Source organism: Podarcis filfolensis (genome assembly GCF_964270895.1).
Source record: "Podarcis filfolensis genome assembly, chromosome: 10".
Lineage (NCBI taxonomy): Eukaryota > Metazoa > Chordata > Lepidosauria > Squamata > Lacertidae > Podarcis > Podarcis filfolensis.
Genome location: NC_139612.1, coordinates 48,364,761 through 48,382,712, shown reverse-complemented (window position 1 = coordinate 48,382,712; position 17,952 = coordinate 48,364,761). Strand labels below are relative to the sequence as shown.

The 17,952-nt window shown below is 41.6% G+C and overlaps 1 protein-coding gene across 7 annotated transcripts in view; it reads right to left on the bottom strand.

The window, feature by feature from the left end:
* Positions 1 to 17,952, bottom strand: part of MYH9 (myosin heavy chain 9) — an 84,209-nt gene that overhangs the window by 42,628 nt on the left and 23,629 nt on the right. For all 7 annotated transcript variants that reach the window (XM_083574008.1, XM_083574006.1, XM_083574005.1 and 4 more), the window contains 2 exons: positions 9,602 to 9,954; positions 2,111 to 2,267 (listed from right to left, as the gene is read on the bottom strand). In XM_083574008.1, the coding sequence (XP_083430134.1) occupies positions 2,111 to 2,267; positions 9,602 to 9,934 (490 nt within the window). In that variant the 5' untranslated portion in view covers positions 9,935 to 9,954. The remainder of the gene's footprint in view (positions 1 to 2,110; positions 2,268 to 9,601; positions 9,955 to 17,952) is intronic.

Below are 17,952 nucleotides of genomic sequence, written 5' to 3'. Positions count from 1 at the left end.
AAAGAGAGTCACTTAAAAAACACTATCTCATTCCTTCCTGTCTGCATCATAAAAAAAATTGCTCTTTTATATTCTGTGGGTTTAATTTGGTTGGGGAAAAACAGCTGTTGATCATGAGACACCAAGACGACTAAGAATGTTAGAACTCCACTCCTATTGGAAGGCTTGTCTAAACCAACTGCCTTTTTTGTCATCTACCTTGACATCTGGAGACATGCAATATGAATCAGCATGTAGTGACATTCAAATTTTACCTTTTTCTTTTAAAAATGTAGATTCCACTGGCATAATTTGCAGCAAATGTAAAGATGTATGCAAAAGTCAACCACGACAATGTCAGGCATCAGCCGAGGTGTTGTGTTTTTTTCCTCTTGTCAGCCTTAGTAGCCCTTGTTCATATTAAATATATTTTCCTATCCTTTCCGTATTGATAAAACATAATCAAACTTGTCGGTATGATAAAATATAATCAGACTTACAAAAAAAGATAGTATTTTGAGAGGGAAAATTGTGAAGCATGAGCTATTTCCAACATGGAGCCTATTTGCCCTGGTTATCATTGTTAGGAAATTGACCTCCACACTCTTAAAGGCAAGCTAACAGAATCATTTCTCTCTCTTAAGTACATTTAAGAGAAATGCTGGTGGGGTTATATGAAAGTCATGGCCTTTAACAAAATAAAGACCCAGTTGTTGTTTTTTAAACCTCCCTTTGTGAATCAGAGTCCAGAACAAAAGATTTAGCATAAACAAGACTTGATTCAAAAGGGACATGGAATGCTACACTAAGCAAGCCAGACTAGACTTGACTAACAAATAGTACATTCTTGGCCCCAACTTCTGAAATATGTAAACATTATTGGTTTCACACAGAAGATTTAACATTTAACAGATATTGGGGGAGGGGGGAGAGAGGAAGTCTTCAGCTTTAAGTCTCAGCCACAAGGCTATTGAATGAGACCTAAAGATCTCCAAGAACCCTCCCTGCTTTCCCAAAATGGCAGAATCCTACATACTACATTATCCCAAGCTTGCAATGCAACAAGGAGAAGCAAACAAAAGCCTGATGGTAGTGGGCTTGCAAGGAAGACTGTTGTACATATTCCAGTTTGTCATAATTTATTGGGTTTGTTCAAGCCACCTATAAAAGGTACTCTGGCTCCACTGTTACTTATTTACATACTGGAGCAGCAGTTCAGCCTCATAAAAGGATACTGACTGGCTGTTTCCTCATTCTCTCTCATACATACACAAGCAAACTCATGAAGGACACCTTGATGCCTATCTTGATGCATTCTTAAATGCATTGCAACCTACATTAACACCCAAGGTCCTAGCAAATCCAGAGTTCAGACGCAGCCATGCATATATATACCTGACTTCTAGGCCCCTCCCTCTGCCAGCTGATTTGGCCTGGGGCAGGGAGTTTCATCATCATAAAACTATATGGGCTGCCAAAAAAGATGCCAGTTCCAAAAAGAGGCAGTGACACATCAGTCTGGCCGCATTACAAAAAGGTTAAGAAACTTGGGTATTAGTTGAAACCAAGCAAGCCCCTGCTCCTCCTCTGCAGGCTGCCAATTAGCATGCCCTAAACCAAGTGCTGGAATCTAACCAATTAACATGCAGGTCTTTCTGCTTCACCAGCTCAGGGAAATAACTGCACCCCCATGCTGAGAATGGGTCAGAGACATCAGCTTGCCATGCTTTTTTAAGAAGTGCTCAAAACCATGAAAGATTTCCTGCCTGTTAGACTTTGAATAGAGTCTAGGGCACAAACAGCTAATCCTGAATGCCTCTGGTTCTTGCAGAGCACTGTGGCCTTTCATCTTCTGTGCTCAATACAGATTCCTCCCATACCACTGGCTGCTGCATCAAGCCTCCCCCACGGATTAGGCAGAACTGAAAGCAACGGAGGAATGCTGCTTTCCAGAGACCAGAAGATTGACTGGAATCAAAAGTTGCACTGCAGCAGACCTCCACCCGAACATGAAACTCTCACATTGTATCCCTATGTACATTTGACATTTCAAAAGTGGCAACTCTACAAGAGCCTGCTCATCTGAGCATAGCCACTGCCATGGCCAGAATATATTTTAACATGTACCTACCTTGCATCATACTCCTGTAGGCAGTGTCTGTAATAGCGTATATGTGAGGGGGCATCTCATGTCTCTTTTTGCCTTTGTACATATCCACAATTTCTTCTGAGTAGATAGGCAGGTTCTTGTAGGGATTTATGACAACACAGAACAGGCCTGAGTAGGTCTGCAAAATGGAATTTAAGAAGAATTTAGAAGCATTCATGGTTTTACAGTTTCATCGGCGCCACATAACCCGCCTCCCATCCCCCCCAACTCACAAGAGTGGTAACAAGAATCGCATACTGAAAATTTACTTGGGCTGCCATAATTGCCTTCCATTACCAGAGATTTTGAACTAACAATCACATCTGTCATTTACTTTGAATATGGCTATTCATCTTTGATGTCTGAAACATGCATTTTACTCTGCATTATTATTCACTGTTTATAAGCTCTACAGTACACAAAAATGAGTGGCATTTTAGCAAAACTTAGGCAATAGGTATCTTTCGACACTAGCTCAGTGCCAGCATGGAGCAGAACAAAAGACTCACATATATTAACAAAGCTCTATCTCAAGAGTTGTACATATCCTGCACCAGATTTTTAAATCCATTCTATTGCCTGCATGTTATGTGCAAACTTGTGCATACTTAATTTTGCTAGCCACAGAATTTGTGGGGGTGGCAGAGATGAAAACCTACAGCTACCACTAAAGTCCAAGCAATACTTGCATTCAGGATTTAATGAAGCATTGCCCACACATTTCCAAGCCTCTGTAAAGCCTTACAACTAAAACTTTTTTAAAACGTTAAAGCACCTGAGAAAGCAGGTGCATTTCACCTCCTCCAAGTAAAAGGCTGGAAAAACACCTAGTATGGGTAGAAGTAAACTGCAAAAACACTTGAAGATCCAGCATTCACTGGTTATCACTGATGCATTTACATGTCAAGCCAGTGTTACACATATGGCCAAAATTTAAATGCTAACTTATAAGCTACAAAACTGAATTTTAAAAATCCTGATGCAGTTAGAACAGACTTCCTTTTTTATCCCACTTAATGCATATGAATGTTCATTCACTCTAATAGGCCAAGGCAGCATTCAGTGCAGAAAGAAGTAACCACCGCCTGTGCACAACTCTATAGAATGCTTATTATGAGTTAACCCAGCATTAAAAGGCTTTGTGAGAAGTTGCCAACTATTTCCCTCAATATCCAAAGCAGAAATATGTCAGGAAATGTGTGGGGAGGGGGGACAATGCTATCCGGTTTGCAGTGGCACCATTACGAAAGGTTCCCCAAGACTGCCAGTAGGAAGAGTTGAATTCCTCTTTGTGTGCTTGTTTTCCCCAAGGTTGTAAGTGCAAAAACGTTTTGGCTGGCCACAATTATAATACACTAATCCTGCCCCTACCACCTCAGAGGGATGAGAGCTCATCCCAGACATTGTATGGCATCCAAGATGTCTGGAAGCAGCAACACTTCTCAGTGTTTCCAACTGCAGCGAGACACCAGAGATGAGCTCCTGCTCCTCTCAACATCTGTACCCACCAGGCTAGGATACTCTGCTGCAAAGTATATTTGAAGAACTGCCTCCTTCTCTGCCCCCTCTACTAAACTCATGGTCCAAGCAAAGTAAAGTAGCCAAGAAGATCAGCCTCCTTGCTGACCTTTCCAGATGCAAGTGGGACAGCAAATATGGAAGCAGATGCCGCACTTCACTTAATACTTCTTAATGTTCGAAAGGCAGAATTGTATGCAACCACTATTTCCTCAAGTATAAATGGCCCAGCTAGGAAACAAAGCTATGAGCATGGTCTAAGTGTCAGCAGCCAGCTGCAGCTCTTTGACATGCACAGCTCAAAATTGACACTTGGATATTTACAAGTGAGGAAACTTCTACAAGAAACAAATATAAGCCTCCAGTTGATAGTGGTCATCATACTGTGGCTTGTATAAAATAGTCTTTTGATCACAGGGAACAGCAGAGAATACAAAGCAATTGCAAAACTAGGAGGAGTTACGCAATTTGCCAACTCTTTGTTCTGCGTTCTTGTTTTAAATGTTTCTATAAAAAATGAAGCTCTCTAATAAAAATTGGCACCCCAAGGGTTTACAGGAAATACACATTAATTGCAGTTTAAGCCAAGAGAGCATGGAAAAAAATCAACTGGAAGAGTAACAATTTTATACTAGAAATCTAACTGAACTGGAGATCCAACAGCAAAAGTGGAGTAGAACAAATCTGATTTCAAAAAGACTAGTTATAAGAGGGAGTTTCTCCCAAGCGACAAATGCAAAATTCTTGAACAAGTCCATGGAAGACACAGCACTGATCTGAATGGGCCTTGTATCTGTTCAAGCACCTCAAGGACTCCAACTCTAAGTCACTTACTCAGAGGGCTGCACCACAGTAAGAGATTAAAGCTGTTTCTCTTAAAAATTTTGTCCTGAAACAGGCACCTCTGTCATAGGACACTGAAACAGAGCGTTTTAGTTGCACTTATTCTTGCTAAGAATATCTATCCATTTCCTGTAAATGATCCAAAAGCTGCATTAGCCCATAGGAAAAAAATACCAAATTTACAGGGGTGGGGGCTTAAATATGTAAACTTTCATCAGACTGGCAAGTGTTAAGAATACACTGGGGACTTTAATGTGGAGGGAAGGGGGGCACCTACCTCAATGACCTGTTTAGCTGTTCATTTGTTTTTTACTTGTGGAATCCTGACTGTATTTTTGAATGTAACTGTTGGCTCTATTTTTTTAATGTTGAGTATATTTTGTTTTGTTGCTGTTTTAATTGTGCACCTCTTGTATTTGATTTTCATTTGTAATGTTTTCTGTTGAGGTGCCAATGGGCCACAATGCCTTCTGGGCAACCTTGCAGGGACCACATCCCAGTAGTGTGTGGAGCCAAAAACAAAAGTGGGAAGGCAATGATTCTTTTATTTTAGCTTTGTACAACAGGCCAGTTTCTACACACATCTCTCTCTACTATCCACCAATACAAGCAAGAGGAATTATCAGAGTTCAAGGACACCTGCCAAGCAACAACTCTGGATGTGAAGCAGAGCCAGTGAAGCTTGTGGCCTGGGAACAGTTTGGAGGCCCACACAGAGGAGCCTGGATGACCAAATTTGCCCCCCAGTCTGAGAATCCCCACCTTGAGACATGCTGTAAACCACTTAGAGGTTTTTCTGAAAATATGAATTGGTACAGAAACCATCTAAAATAAAGAAAGGTTGAGCAAAACACTTGCTGGGGGAGTGGGGAGTAGAGAGTAGGTACAGTACTGCTAAAACCACAAAGTCTGCACACTGTAATAGACTGACTTGCAGACTTCATGAGATTAACCTTTGGTGACAACAGGTTTCAGGTTGCACCAAGGCTGTTGGAACAAAGCAACGTTCAGATACCCCACTTTGCAGGGGAGGTTTCTATAATATAAAGTGTAGCTGGATTAAGTATCACTGGGTAAAAAGCACTGTGACCCAAGGAAATTGTACATGCCACAGAGTCCTCTGTAAATCAGAGTTAACAACCCCAATACCATCTTAGTGAGCGATCATGATAAATGGAAGCAAAAAGGCTTTAAATCTGTACAAAAAAAGTTAGCTATATTAACAGTAAAAAGTTATTTATTGTAGCTGCTGCTTAAAGAAAAATAAACATTAAAAGGTTCACTGAAACTGAACTACATAGCCATAGCAGCTAGATTAGTAAGAATGTAATGTTTTAAAATTATTGCCTAACTAAACCTCAGGAAACGCAAAGGAAGAGATGCATTTTGAGAAGTTCCTTATAAGGCAGAAAGGTTAAGGGTGTATCATATCAGGAGACAGGAAGGAATAGAAAATAAAAATTGGGCAAACTTGTAAACACATTGCATTTTACAGGATCAGGTCTTTCTAAAAACAACACATATGCATGTCATTGTAGGTGTATGAATCTCTTCCAGTCAGACAATGGGGGACTCATTACTACTTCTGAACATTAATTTATTTGGAATGATCTTGGAATCCATAAGATCACAAGTAACAGAAATAAATTTTAAGCAGGTCACTGATGAGTGAATGTCATTATCAGGAATATTGTATCTGGGGAACTACTCCGTGCAAATATACTTGTCAGGGCCAGTAGCCATGGCAACTCAAGGTATAAAATACATCTTAAATCTCAAGGGTTAGATTTCCTTTTCTTAATCATCACCCAGTAAAGATTAGCACAGGCCCAAATGAATTGAAAATTAGAGCACTGACTGAGTCACTGTTGAACTAAAAAACTGCATACAAAACTTGTAGATTAGGAGACAATTAGTTACTACATAGGAACCTAGGAAGATGCCTTATACCAAGTGAGGCCATTGGTCCTTCTAACTCAGCATTTTCTACAGCCACTGGCAGTATTCTTCAGCATTGCTGCCAGGATTCTCTCTCAGCTCTACCTGGGGATTGAACCTGGGACCTTCTGCATGCAAAGCAGATATTTTGCCACTAATACTTGCTCCATACTTGGCTCATACATGATGCTTATTTTCCAAACACACAAAACTATCAAAGGAAAGAAAATACTAAAATGTTGAGTGGGTCAGAACTGTGATAGAGACACTGGCAAGTATAGGTAAAGGGACCCCTGACCATTAGGTCCAGTCGCGGACGACTCTGGGGCTGTGGCACTCATCTCGCTTTATTGGCTGAGGGAGCCGGCATACAGCTTCCGGGTCATGGGGCCAGCATGACTAAGCCGCTTCTGGCGAACCAGAGCAGCACACGGAAACGCCATTTACCTTCCTGCCAGAGTGGTACCTACTTATCTACTTGCACTTTGACGTGCTCTCAAACTGCTAGGTGGGCAGGAGCAGAGACCAAGCAACGGGAGCTCACCCCGTCACGGGGATTCGAATCACCGACCTTCTGATAGGCAAGTCCTAGGCTCTGTGGTTTAACCCACAGTGCCACCCGCGTCCCTACTGGCAAGTATAGCCTCAGAGAAAAAAATAGTCTATATATAAATATCCTTAATTGTACACTGCCTAGCTTAAAGTCATGGTACAAAAGATCTGTACTAGCCATCAATGTGAAAAATTGCACATGTCTATTTTACTACATGTACACACTGACAACCTTCATTTTTTTATGTGCTGTAAAGCAAAGAAAGACAGATATGTGCCATTCCCCATTCCAAAGGGGAGAAACTGTGTAGGCAGACTGCCACATGTGACAAAGACTTCACTGTGCAAAGTCTTACAAGAGTCCATGTATGGGGAGCACAGAAGGGCTGATCCATGTGACAGCAACAAACAGCTAAATGAATGTTAGAATGAAACACTTTGAAGGGAACAAATGGAAATCAGTGAAGTCTGGCAAAATATCCCTTTTACAGAGTCGGGCTCAGCTGCAGCTTATGTACAAGGCAGCAGTGGCATATGCTTTGATCCAATCAGTGCCCTGAATATAGAACTCAGGACAAACACCAATTTCTCTCCTCCTGTACCCTTGGCCAATTGTGAACCATAGCTCTCTGTCAAACTGATTAGTACCCCAAAATTAGATCCACCAAGACAACTGCAATCCTCCTCTCAATCTCCTGTATGCCAATAAGGCCAGAGTTTTTTTCTGAGCCTAGGGCTTGCCAATCAGAAGGTCGGCGGTTCGAATCCCCGCGATGGGGTGAGCTCCTGTTGTTCAGTCCCAGCTCCTGCCAACCTAGCAGTTCGAAAGCACATCAAAGTGCAAGTAGATAAATAGGTACCGCTCCGGCGGGACGGTAAATGGCATTTCCATGCGCTGCTCTGGTTCGACAGAAGCAGCTTAGTCATGCTGGCCACATGACCCGGAAGCTGTCTGTGGACAAACACCGGCTCCCTCGGCCTGTAGAGCGAGATGAGCGCCACAACCCCAGAGTCGTCCGCGACTGGACCTAACGGTCAGGGGTCCCTTTACCTTTACCTAGGTGACAACTGACTGCAGTTGTCTCCCAGGAATAAGCACAAGAGCTTCAGAAGAGCAAGTGCCTAAAAACCATACACACAGTTGCTACCTCTCTACCCATTATGAGCTGCACAGCAGCCCACCCTTATATGCCCTAACACTTTACTACTTTAGGGGGGAAAGCTTAGTGGTAGAACAATCACTCTGCATGCAGAAGGTAAATCTCCAGGTAGGGCTGGGAGAGACCTCTGCCTGAAACTCTAGGAAGTTGCTGTCAGTAAGTGTAAACAGTACTGAGCTAAATATACTAAGGGTCTGGCACAGCAGAAGTTAACTTCATATGTCCCTAGGTATCAGCACATTGTATGCATTCTCTACCACAACTGCTGCAGGGCCCCCTTTTCCAGCTGAGCAGTTATCTCTACAGTCTCTATTCAGTGCGGGAGATGGAGCAATAATGCCAACAAGTAAACAGTGTCAGCATCTTACCAGTGAACAGAGTCCATGCTAAGTCACGTATGAACAATTGAATATTCTTGTTTCCATGGCATCAAGCTCATGAGAGCATTGCTGCCACTTTTGACGAGAGCTGAATTCAAGCTACCTGCTCAGTATATTCTGAACTGAGTTGGGCCTTACTGTGAAGCATCGTTCTGGTAGAGCATCAGGCATTGCCTTCAAGAGGAAAAAAAAATCTGAGTATGGTGTCTTAGATTTGCAACACGCCCAAGGATGGAGAGCTCACTGCTGGCTAGTGGAGAATAGGGTGTACAGCCTCAGTACAGAACTGAGGCTATAGGGGGTGGAAAGGGCTCCTCTTCAGGGGTCCTTAGGCATTTCCTGTTTGCATGGTAACCCAGCCAGCATAGAGAAGACTATTCATGGCATCTCTCTTACCTGTACTCTATAATGTTTCTTTCATTCTTTTTCTATCCACTATTCAGGATACCAAACACAGTGCCCAGCCACTCGCTGGTTTAGCTGTGTGACAAACTGGAAATTGGTAGAAGGCTTGCTAGCTACTAATTGTTTTGGGTTTGCTTGTTGTTGTTTTTTAAATACAAGTACTTTTTGACTCTGCTTCCAGGAGGAGTTTATCTTTGTCTGCAAGCTCCACTCCTCCCCTGACCGAGAATCACCTGTTCACAGCACCACATGTTGGAGGCTTGAAGTGCAACAACTAGGCAATTCAGAGGTTCTTAGTTTTCAGCATTCTGATTGGTTGAAAGTAGACGACAGTACTTTTTTATATCCCAACTGCCTTATGCGCAGCTGAGCTTTGCTATTTTGCAGTCTTAGTTTTACTGCTCTTTTATACTGAGGTTCCAGATACAGAAGCAGCAAGTCAGGTGTCACATTAAGGGTGTGTTCAGCTAGTATCAAACGCTGTACATGATTTCTAATATATCTTCCAACACAAACACACAAGAGTCTAGCCACTCCATCACAATGTTCTACAAAAACTCTACTAGGGAAAGTACTGTTTAGTTTAATGAGAATGTAGACAAGGGAAAATTGTACAAGACTGGGGACATGAAAGATTTAGTTAGATCCTATAACTAGCAGAAAAAGTCATTACTCACGTAAATAAGCCCTGAGTAGTATCGCTCCTTCAGATTGTGCAACACTGAGGCCTCATTCAGGCAGGTCAGTTCAGCCATATCTTCTACTTTCGAGAACTTGGGTGGGTTCATCTTTTGGATATCATCTTTGTTGATTCTCACTTTCTTCCCATTCTCTGCAAGCTCCACAATGGCTTCATCTCCTACTTCTTCCTTCAAGCTAGCAGGCTCAAAACCATTTTTCTCTGATGGGACCCACACCAGCTTCTTGGCAGCCCAATCAGCCTGAGCAAGAGGGTTGTTGATGAAGTTTCTATCCACATAGAGGTATTTGTCAGCATCTCTCTGAGCCATGGTGGCTTATAACCAGGGACCTATGAAAAGAAGAAGTTGCAATGTTATTACCTTGCCAACATTTTGACACTACAACCTTTGAGTCACCTGAAATAGGCACCAGTTCCCTCACCAACATCGATTTCAAATCTTTGACCATGTTACTGCTTAAATGCCATGCAATCATTAGAAGTAGGCTCATGTTGTCAGCTTAAACACTCTATAGAGGCAAGAACACTAGAGATGACTGTATAGATATTTTAAGTCCTTGTAAAGGAGTTTTGAGTAGACAAGGCCATTGACTCCAAGTTGCATGCCCAGATAAACTATTCACCTGTTGCTTCCCCACAGATTCATTAGCCCCTGTGGGTCACAAATAGGCAGAAACCAGATGCATAAAAGCATCCAATTACTCAAGCAAGCAAGCTTGAAGGCACACACAAGAAGCTGGCAACTACATATCAACACAATGTGGTAGTGCTACAATTAGCCTCCTCCCCCTAGGCCTTAACTAGACGGGGGGCGGGCAGCTCCACATAGTCAAAGTGGTTTTCCCCTCAGTTAAAAACAGCTATTTAAAATGGATGGGTCACACCTGAGGAGAATATACACGTTCTACCCCAATGAAACTGTAAAATGATATTAAGTTATGCCAAATCATAGGAAATACGTACAGAGATGAAAAACTTGCTAAGGTTAATAACTTTTCAGTAGATATGACACAACCCGATTTCTTATCAACATTTGTCAGTTCCCTGGAACAAATGTAAGATATCTGAAGAAATACTAAGTCTACAGTGGTCTACAGTTATTTACAGCATACAGCAGCTATTTACAGACTGGCAGCCCTAGCATGGGTAGGTAGGAAAGCAGGTAGTCTTTTCTTCCTGTCTAGAAATTAGAATTCCTTTCTTTGCTATTATGCCTACAAATGATTTAACTTGGGCTGCCAGCCTCACTCAATCCCTTGTGGCATCTGTTAATAGCCTGAAAGTAAAAGTAAAACCTCCAGGCTGGCAGGAGACTCACCCTGACTAGAGCAGGGCTGTGAGATTAGAAAAAAGTGGCTGCCAGGTAGCCACTTCTATTTTTCCACAAGGAGAAAAAAAACCTCAGAACTACTTTAGGAGGTAAAAGGCAAAGTAATTTTATACTTGCCACTTTATGTGGCTCACTATGCAACACAAGTGGTCCATTGTATTAGGTATTTCAAAACCTTACAAACGTCCTGTCTCTCTGCATTGTGTGTGCATGCATACAGCCGTCAAGAACCAAGCTTTTCAGCCAGCCTTTGCACACCACAGTGTCAATACTGCTGCATGCTGCTAGCCAAAGCTGCCCATGAAGACATTTAGAATACAAAGTGGTCTCCCTCCAGAGTCAACCAAGTTACAAAATAGTTGGTAAACTGCAGCAAGACTTGATCAAGGATGTACTGTGGATATACGTTTCCATTAAGCCTTAAAGAAAGAAAGAAAGAAAGAAAGAAAGAAAGAAAGAAAGAAAGAAAGAAAGCCATCAGTTTTATGTCACCTTAGTCTCAAAGGCAAGTGTTTAGACAGCTTGCATTCACCTAAATATGCATTTACTTATGATTAACTATGCAAACAAGGCACTTTGGATTTTGCTAGAAATTGAAAACATAAGAGGAGTCTGCTGGATCAGGCCAATCGCCCATCTAGTCCAACATCCTCTCACAGTGACCAACCAGATGCAAATTAGAAGCAATTAAACAGGAATAATGTGCTGGGGCTATATTTAATGCAATAAAACCAATGTGAAGCTCATACTGGAAGAATTTGCTGGAGACATCAAAAAGCAAAAAGTTACATTTTGTAAAACCCAATAAAAGCTCTTCAAACAAACAAGAACTATCCTAGAGCCAAGTATTTCCAGTGATACACCATGCTTCATGATGCCTAATCATAGTGTTGGAGCCAAAAATATGCCACAGGTCTTTGCTAAAATAGGAGAAAACTCTGGTGATTTAGGTCCATAAATTTGTCACTCAGGAGCCAAAGGAAAAGGTGGGGAATAATTCATTGTGCTGTATTCAGAATTGTATCAAGGCTGGCAAGACAACAGCTGCAGTCTAAACTTCTGCTACCCAGCTTCCTGCAATTGCAACTTCCAAGAATCTAACTACTTGCCTTTTTTGGCCATAATTGAGCAAGACACACCAGGAGAATGAGCGCTTCCAGCTGAATTTGGTTACTTTCAGTTTCATCATTTCCTGAAAACTAACTGAAGAGCTGTATAGTCAGCTTAAAATATTCTTCTATTTCTTTAGGCCCTTTCTGCTTAGAATACATCTGGCATGGTTTTGTCATTCCTCATGCCTTCAGAGAAAAAGAGTTATTTTGGTTGACAGCCTTTGAGGTGCATGGCATTCTGGAAATTTTACTTCCATGTTCTGTGCACATCTTAGTCACTAGGTATCTTCAGCAGCAAGGACCTAGAATTGAAATTCAAATCCCTTAAGCTCTGGCAGCCATGCCAATGAGCGGGGGCAATGGGAGTTGCAGTCCAACGACATCTAGCAGGCCACAGTTTTTCCACCTCGCCTGCCCCAGCAGCACATAAATCTATTTCTCCCCATCTTAGCAGAGAAGGGGCCCCTGTTGTAATATTGTTCACAAAGATGACCAATTACTCGAGTTCACTTTTTCCAAGAAGTAATTGTCAAACATTTCCAATTCATAATACAAATTATGAAGAAAATATTATTGGAGGGGGCATTCTTACAGCAGTGGAATCATACCAACATATCCATACATTTCACAAACAGGTGTGTGCCAAACTGTGTGTGCAGTCAAGTACGTGAAAAGCCTTAAGAGTGCACAGAAAATGGGCTCAGGTTCTACTAGAATAGTTTATGAGCTCTGATCCAGGTAACTGATCCAATAGCAACCATAATCTTATTAGGAGTTTCTCAGGGAGCCACATCATGTACAGCCATGGGGGAATATTAAACATGCTCCTGAGCACAGACCAAATTCACACAGAAGGTGGCAAGACTGAAAAGACCTAGCCAGCATAAGGAGAGAAGGAACCTTGGAGTGTTTTCAGAATCCACTTTAGTTCACAGGGCTTCTGTGAAAAGCAAATCTATGTGTTCCTTGACTGTAGGACATTTGAAAACTAAAAAAGGAACTATTAATGTCTGTCATTACTAAACGCAAAAAGAAGAGTGTAAACAACAGAGTAAGGGTGGGACAATGTCTGTAAGATGAACAGCAAGGGACCGAGAAAAGGAAAAATGTTAGACCTTCCTTAAGTCACACATATGATGATCTAGTAGAGACTGTAAGCTTTAACAGGAAATGGCAACAGGCCAGGTGTAGGATGTGAAAAAGCTCACACCACATCCTGACAGCAATTATCAGCAGTACACCAAGTGACACACACTAGTACTGTAATCATACACCCTAACTGAACCTATTGCCCCTTTATGCTGTCACAACTATGAGTTCTCTCCATGGAATAACTTGGATTCTGTACTTGTTTTTCTTTCTTTCTTTATGTCCATTTTGTTATTGGTTGTCACCTGTTAAATGTTTTTTTTAAAAAAATGCATTATTAAAAACAACTATGTTACCTAATTTAGTGTTCCATACTTGGCGAAAGTCAGCTCTAGCACAGGTCCGTATTGTCTACTTCCAGAAAAGGTAACTTATTAAACACTGAATGTATGCTGGAAAAATGATGAGAGATCAAGGACTGCACCTTATCGGTATCATTAACATGATCTGCACATCACTTTATCAGCATTATGAGCTGTGAAAAGGTACCACATTTTAACCAACTGTTGAATGTTTATCACAGGAAATACTTTTCAACCATTCAAGTCCACTTGAACAGAATTGCTTTTGGGACTCTGCCATTGCTCAACCAGGTCAGTAAATTAATATAAAAGACCATAAGCAACAAATCTGCTTAACAAACAGGAAATTTGGTCTCAGACTGACGGGGGTATGGTACTTGAATGTGTCCAATGAATATTATGTCTGCTTTCAAGAAAATTATATTTTATATTACACACACACACAAGGCATAGGATTTAGTTAAAGGGGCTGGAAGAAGGAATAAACTTCCAATGCTACAAATAACTGTTCAAGTTCGCAGCACACATTTATTTGTAGCACATCACATTTTCCCCTTCCTCCTTTTTTTTTTTTTTTTTGCTTGCTACTGATGCTGCTCCATTTTTATCAATGCAGAACAGATTTTGACCATTTGAGTATTTGCTAGTTAATGTGTTTTTCAGGACTTTTCTTTCAATTTAAAGCAGCTTTTTCCACCTGATGCCCCCCCCAGAGGTTTTGGATAAAGATTCTCAACAGCCCTGACCATGACCATGGAGTGCACTGGGCTGCGGAGTGCTCTCCCAGCGCTATTTTTTTTTTTTTTAATAATGGAAGCTGTTAAAAGTGCACAGACTCTCCAATGGAGCAGCTGGTGAATCCCCTACTCTAAGCAAGCATTATCTTACTGGATACCTCCTGCTGTACAATAAGATGATACAAATTAGTGGAAGCCAACATAAATGTTAAACTGAACAGTAAAACTCAACTAAGAAAGAAGTTTGGGTCCACTGTGCAGAATCCAGCTTGTTCCTAGAACTGATCTGCTAATTACAGATATAGCATCAACATCTGCAGTCATGGCGGAACGCTAAACAGCAAGAGTATTGGGCAGGTAGCCACCCCTTTGATGTTGGAAGAGACCATAATGAGATTTGCTGGAGCACATGCAACAGCAGTAGTTTGGGAGAGACTCTTTCCTGTGCTCCTGCCCGCTCCTGCTCTTTACCATTCTATTGTAAAGCTGGGCTAGTTACAGGTGTGTGGTCCCTGTTACCATCCACACTTTGATTCAGTCATAACCAAGACATCTAGAAGCAATTCAGATCATCTCAAGCACATAGGTTTAAGGGAGACTGCAGGGCGTTTCAGCATTCTCAGAGCAAACATTTCTTTCTCACATGAGCAAAAAAACATTTCAAGTGAAGGACCTTCACCTTCCCTTACTCATAATATTGTAGTGTACCACAGCCACAGTCCTTTCGGTACAGATGTGAAGTGGAGACAATGGGAAAGGTGGGAGGAGTTGCATCTTAGTCTAGCCATTCATGCAGACATTACAAAAGTTAATTAACACCATAATCAGCCATGGGAGGGAATACAAATGCAGCCTCTGTGGTGTATATATTTGATGGAGGCATATGGCAGGAATGGGCAAACTTTGACACACCCCACACAGATGCTGCTGAACTACAGCCTTGACCACTGGACTATGTCAACTAGGGTTGATGGGACTGAGCCCAACAACATCTGGAAAGCCACAGGTTCCACATCCCTGCTCCAAGGAGTCACATATATTCCCAGTAATCCTTACAGTCACCTTCTTAGAGTAGGTTGTTGTTCTCCTATTTAAAATGGGAAGTCAAGAGAACACAGAACTGTATAAGAGCCAAACGTCATGACAACAGCAGACTCATGCATGACTACCAAATTCTAACAGAAGGTGGAAAGTGAACTCTTCTTACTAAATCACCTCCCCCAATATGTTCCCCTTTGCTGCAAAGGGTAAAAGCAGCTTGCACAAGAAGAGTGTGGTAACAGTAAGGATTTGGCAAACATCTCACCCAGCCATAACATGGAGTTGCAACACACAATTAGTATTCTGCAGAATCTGAGCTGCACTGTGCCACCTACTGGGTACGTAACTAAACACTGACATTCGAACCAGGGATTTCCTAGTTCACCAGCGCCCCACCCACCTTCCCATAGTTATACCATGCGCCCCACACACTATGGAACCGGCATCTCTCTTTTAGGGAACATCTTAAGAACCTATTTGCTGAACACGCACAAGAGATTCGTTCTCAACTCCTAAGCTTTCTACAGGATCCAGGTGTTTCAGATGAAGGCTGACAACTGAATACACCATCTGCACCACAAGACTGGGAAGGAGAGGGTGAGATACAGTCTACCTTTCAGGAATCTAGACATTCCATTTGCTGAACCCTTTCTGCAGGATTTCTAGTATTAAAGGTTTGTGAGAACCTGCCCCCTGAAAAAAGTGAAGCTTCGTTTAGGCTTCAGAAGCATCTGGAAAAACAGGACACACTGCTTGCAGTTTATTTCTCCAGTACTATTTGTATTACCCCCTTGGCCTGCAGTTTACTTTATCGGAGGCCACAGAATTGCTTTTGGGACTCTGCCATCGCTCATCAAGGTCAGCACATTAATATAAAAGAGTATAAGCAGAAAGACTGCTTAGCACACAGTAAATTTTGTCTCTAAATGACCATGCTACTTGAATGTATCCAATGAATATTAACCCACACAGTTTTTCCTGATTTAAGCATTGCACGCTCTTGCAAATAGGTAACTGCACAACATGCCCCAGGCAAAGTTGCTGGAGAGTGAGAAGACAATAACCTTTTCAGTTGTAGTTAAAGCCTCATCTTCAGGGAACGATGACAGTTTATTTTCACCAGTTTGGAGTATTTAACTATTGAGCCCTAACAGGACCTAAGCAGTTACAAATGCAAAGCCTTGCAACAGAATAGCCCAAATGAAGTCTGTAATGAAATTTCTGGGGGAAAGTTGTTCCCAGAGTTATACTGCACTTTGTTCTGATGGAACCAAGCTTCTATTGCTCAAGCAGTCTGAGCACGGTTTGCTCAAGTGTAAGGGGGAGGGGGAAACAGTAAGATATAATTACACAGCAAATGCTACCTAACTGGTAAGTGCAGTGTGTAGGTTAAGCAAGGGGTGAGGTGGTGAAAGTGCACTATGTGATCATGATCTCAAACCTATTGCTTACAGGACAAAGCCCGATTCACTGGGTATTCTCCTGAATCTGTGGAGAAACTGAGCCTCTGATTCTCAGGAGCAACACATTCAATTACTCTCAAAATCTGAAGCACACAAACTACAGTACTTAAAGACAGAGGCATGTAGAAATTTCTACAGCTTATAAAGATGTTTGAGCTTCATTTGTCAAACATGGCAAAAGCACATTCATGTCTCACAATTCCTTTGGACATGCAAAGTTGTCATCTGAAGTCTTTATGCCCAATTTTCTCCAATTTAATTGTACGTGGGGGCATTACTGTATTCCCCATACCTGTGCATTCTGTAACACAGAGCAATTGAAGCAGAGAAATCTGTTGAAAGTACTCAGTGATTAATTGAGGTGACAAGTACAGCAGTACACTCCTTGACTTTTGAAATTATGAAATGAGAGGCACTCTGATTAGCAATATCCTGTTGCTGATGTTGCGCAGTAAAAGAGGAGTCAGAGCAACTGAAAATTAGTTGCAAGATCAAAAGTGAATGCTGAGTTGGGAGAACCACATTATAACACAAGTGAGAAGCCAGAGGGCTCTATAGTTCACAAGTTCAAGTTGCTCCTCATACAGGCACAGCCGTTGTTTCAATGATGCGTATTTCACAACACTCACATACACACACACTTTTTTATAAAAGCAATATTATCTGCAATGAGGCGCCTTTCTGTGACAGTGGGGGAAAATAACTGTCAAGGCTTTCACACAAACTAAATATGGTGTGTCACAATAATATCTGATATGCAGTGCAATCCTATACAGGTTTACTCAGAAGCAAGGTCCAGTGAGTTGAGTGGAACTAATACCTAGGTAAGTAAGCATAGGATTGCAGCCTTAAGTAACTGTTAAAGTCTCTCTCTCCAGGAATCCGAGCTCTTTCTCAACATTCAAGTAGTCTACTTTTTTTTTTTTTTTGCAGCTGTATAGTACTTGGATGCACTACTTCAGAGCACTCATTTTTAAGTTTAGTTTATTATCCCAGGGTATAGAGCTGCCACCATTCAAAAATATGAACTGCACTATTCACTTGGTGTCAAGCAAGTTCTGAACTAAGGAAATATAAATTGTATATGCCACAACATGAAATACGTGTGAAAATTTAACTGGCATAAACCTCTTGGTATCAGTGTGGTTGCAAAGGAGGGTCCACAAATTACTGTACCTATATTGGAAAGGCAGT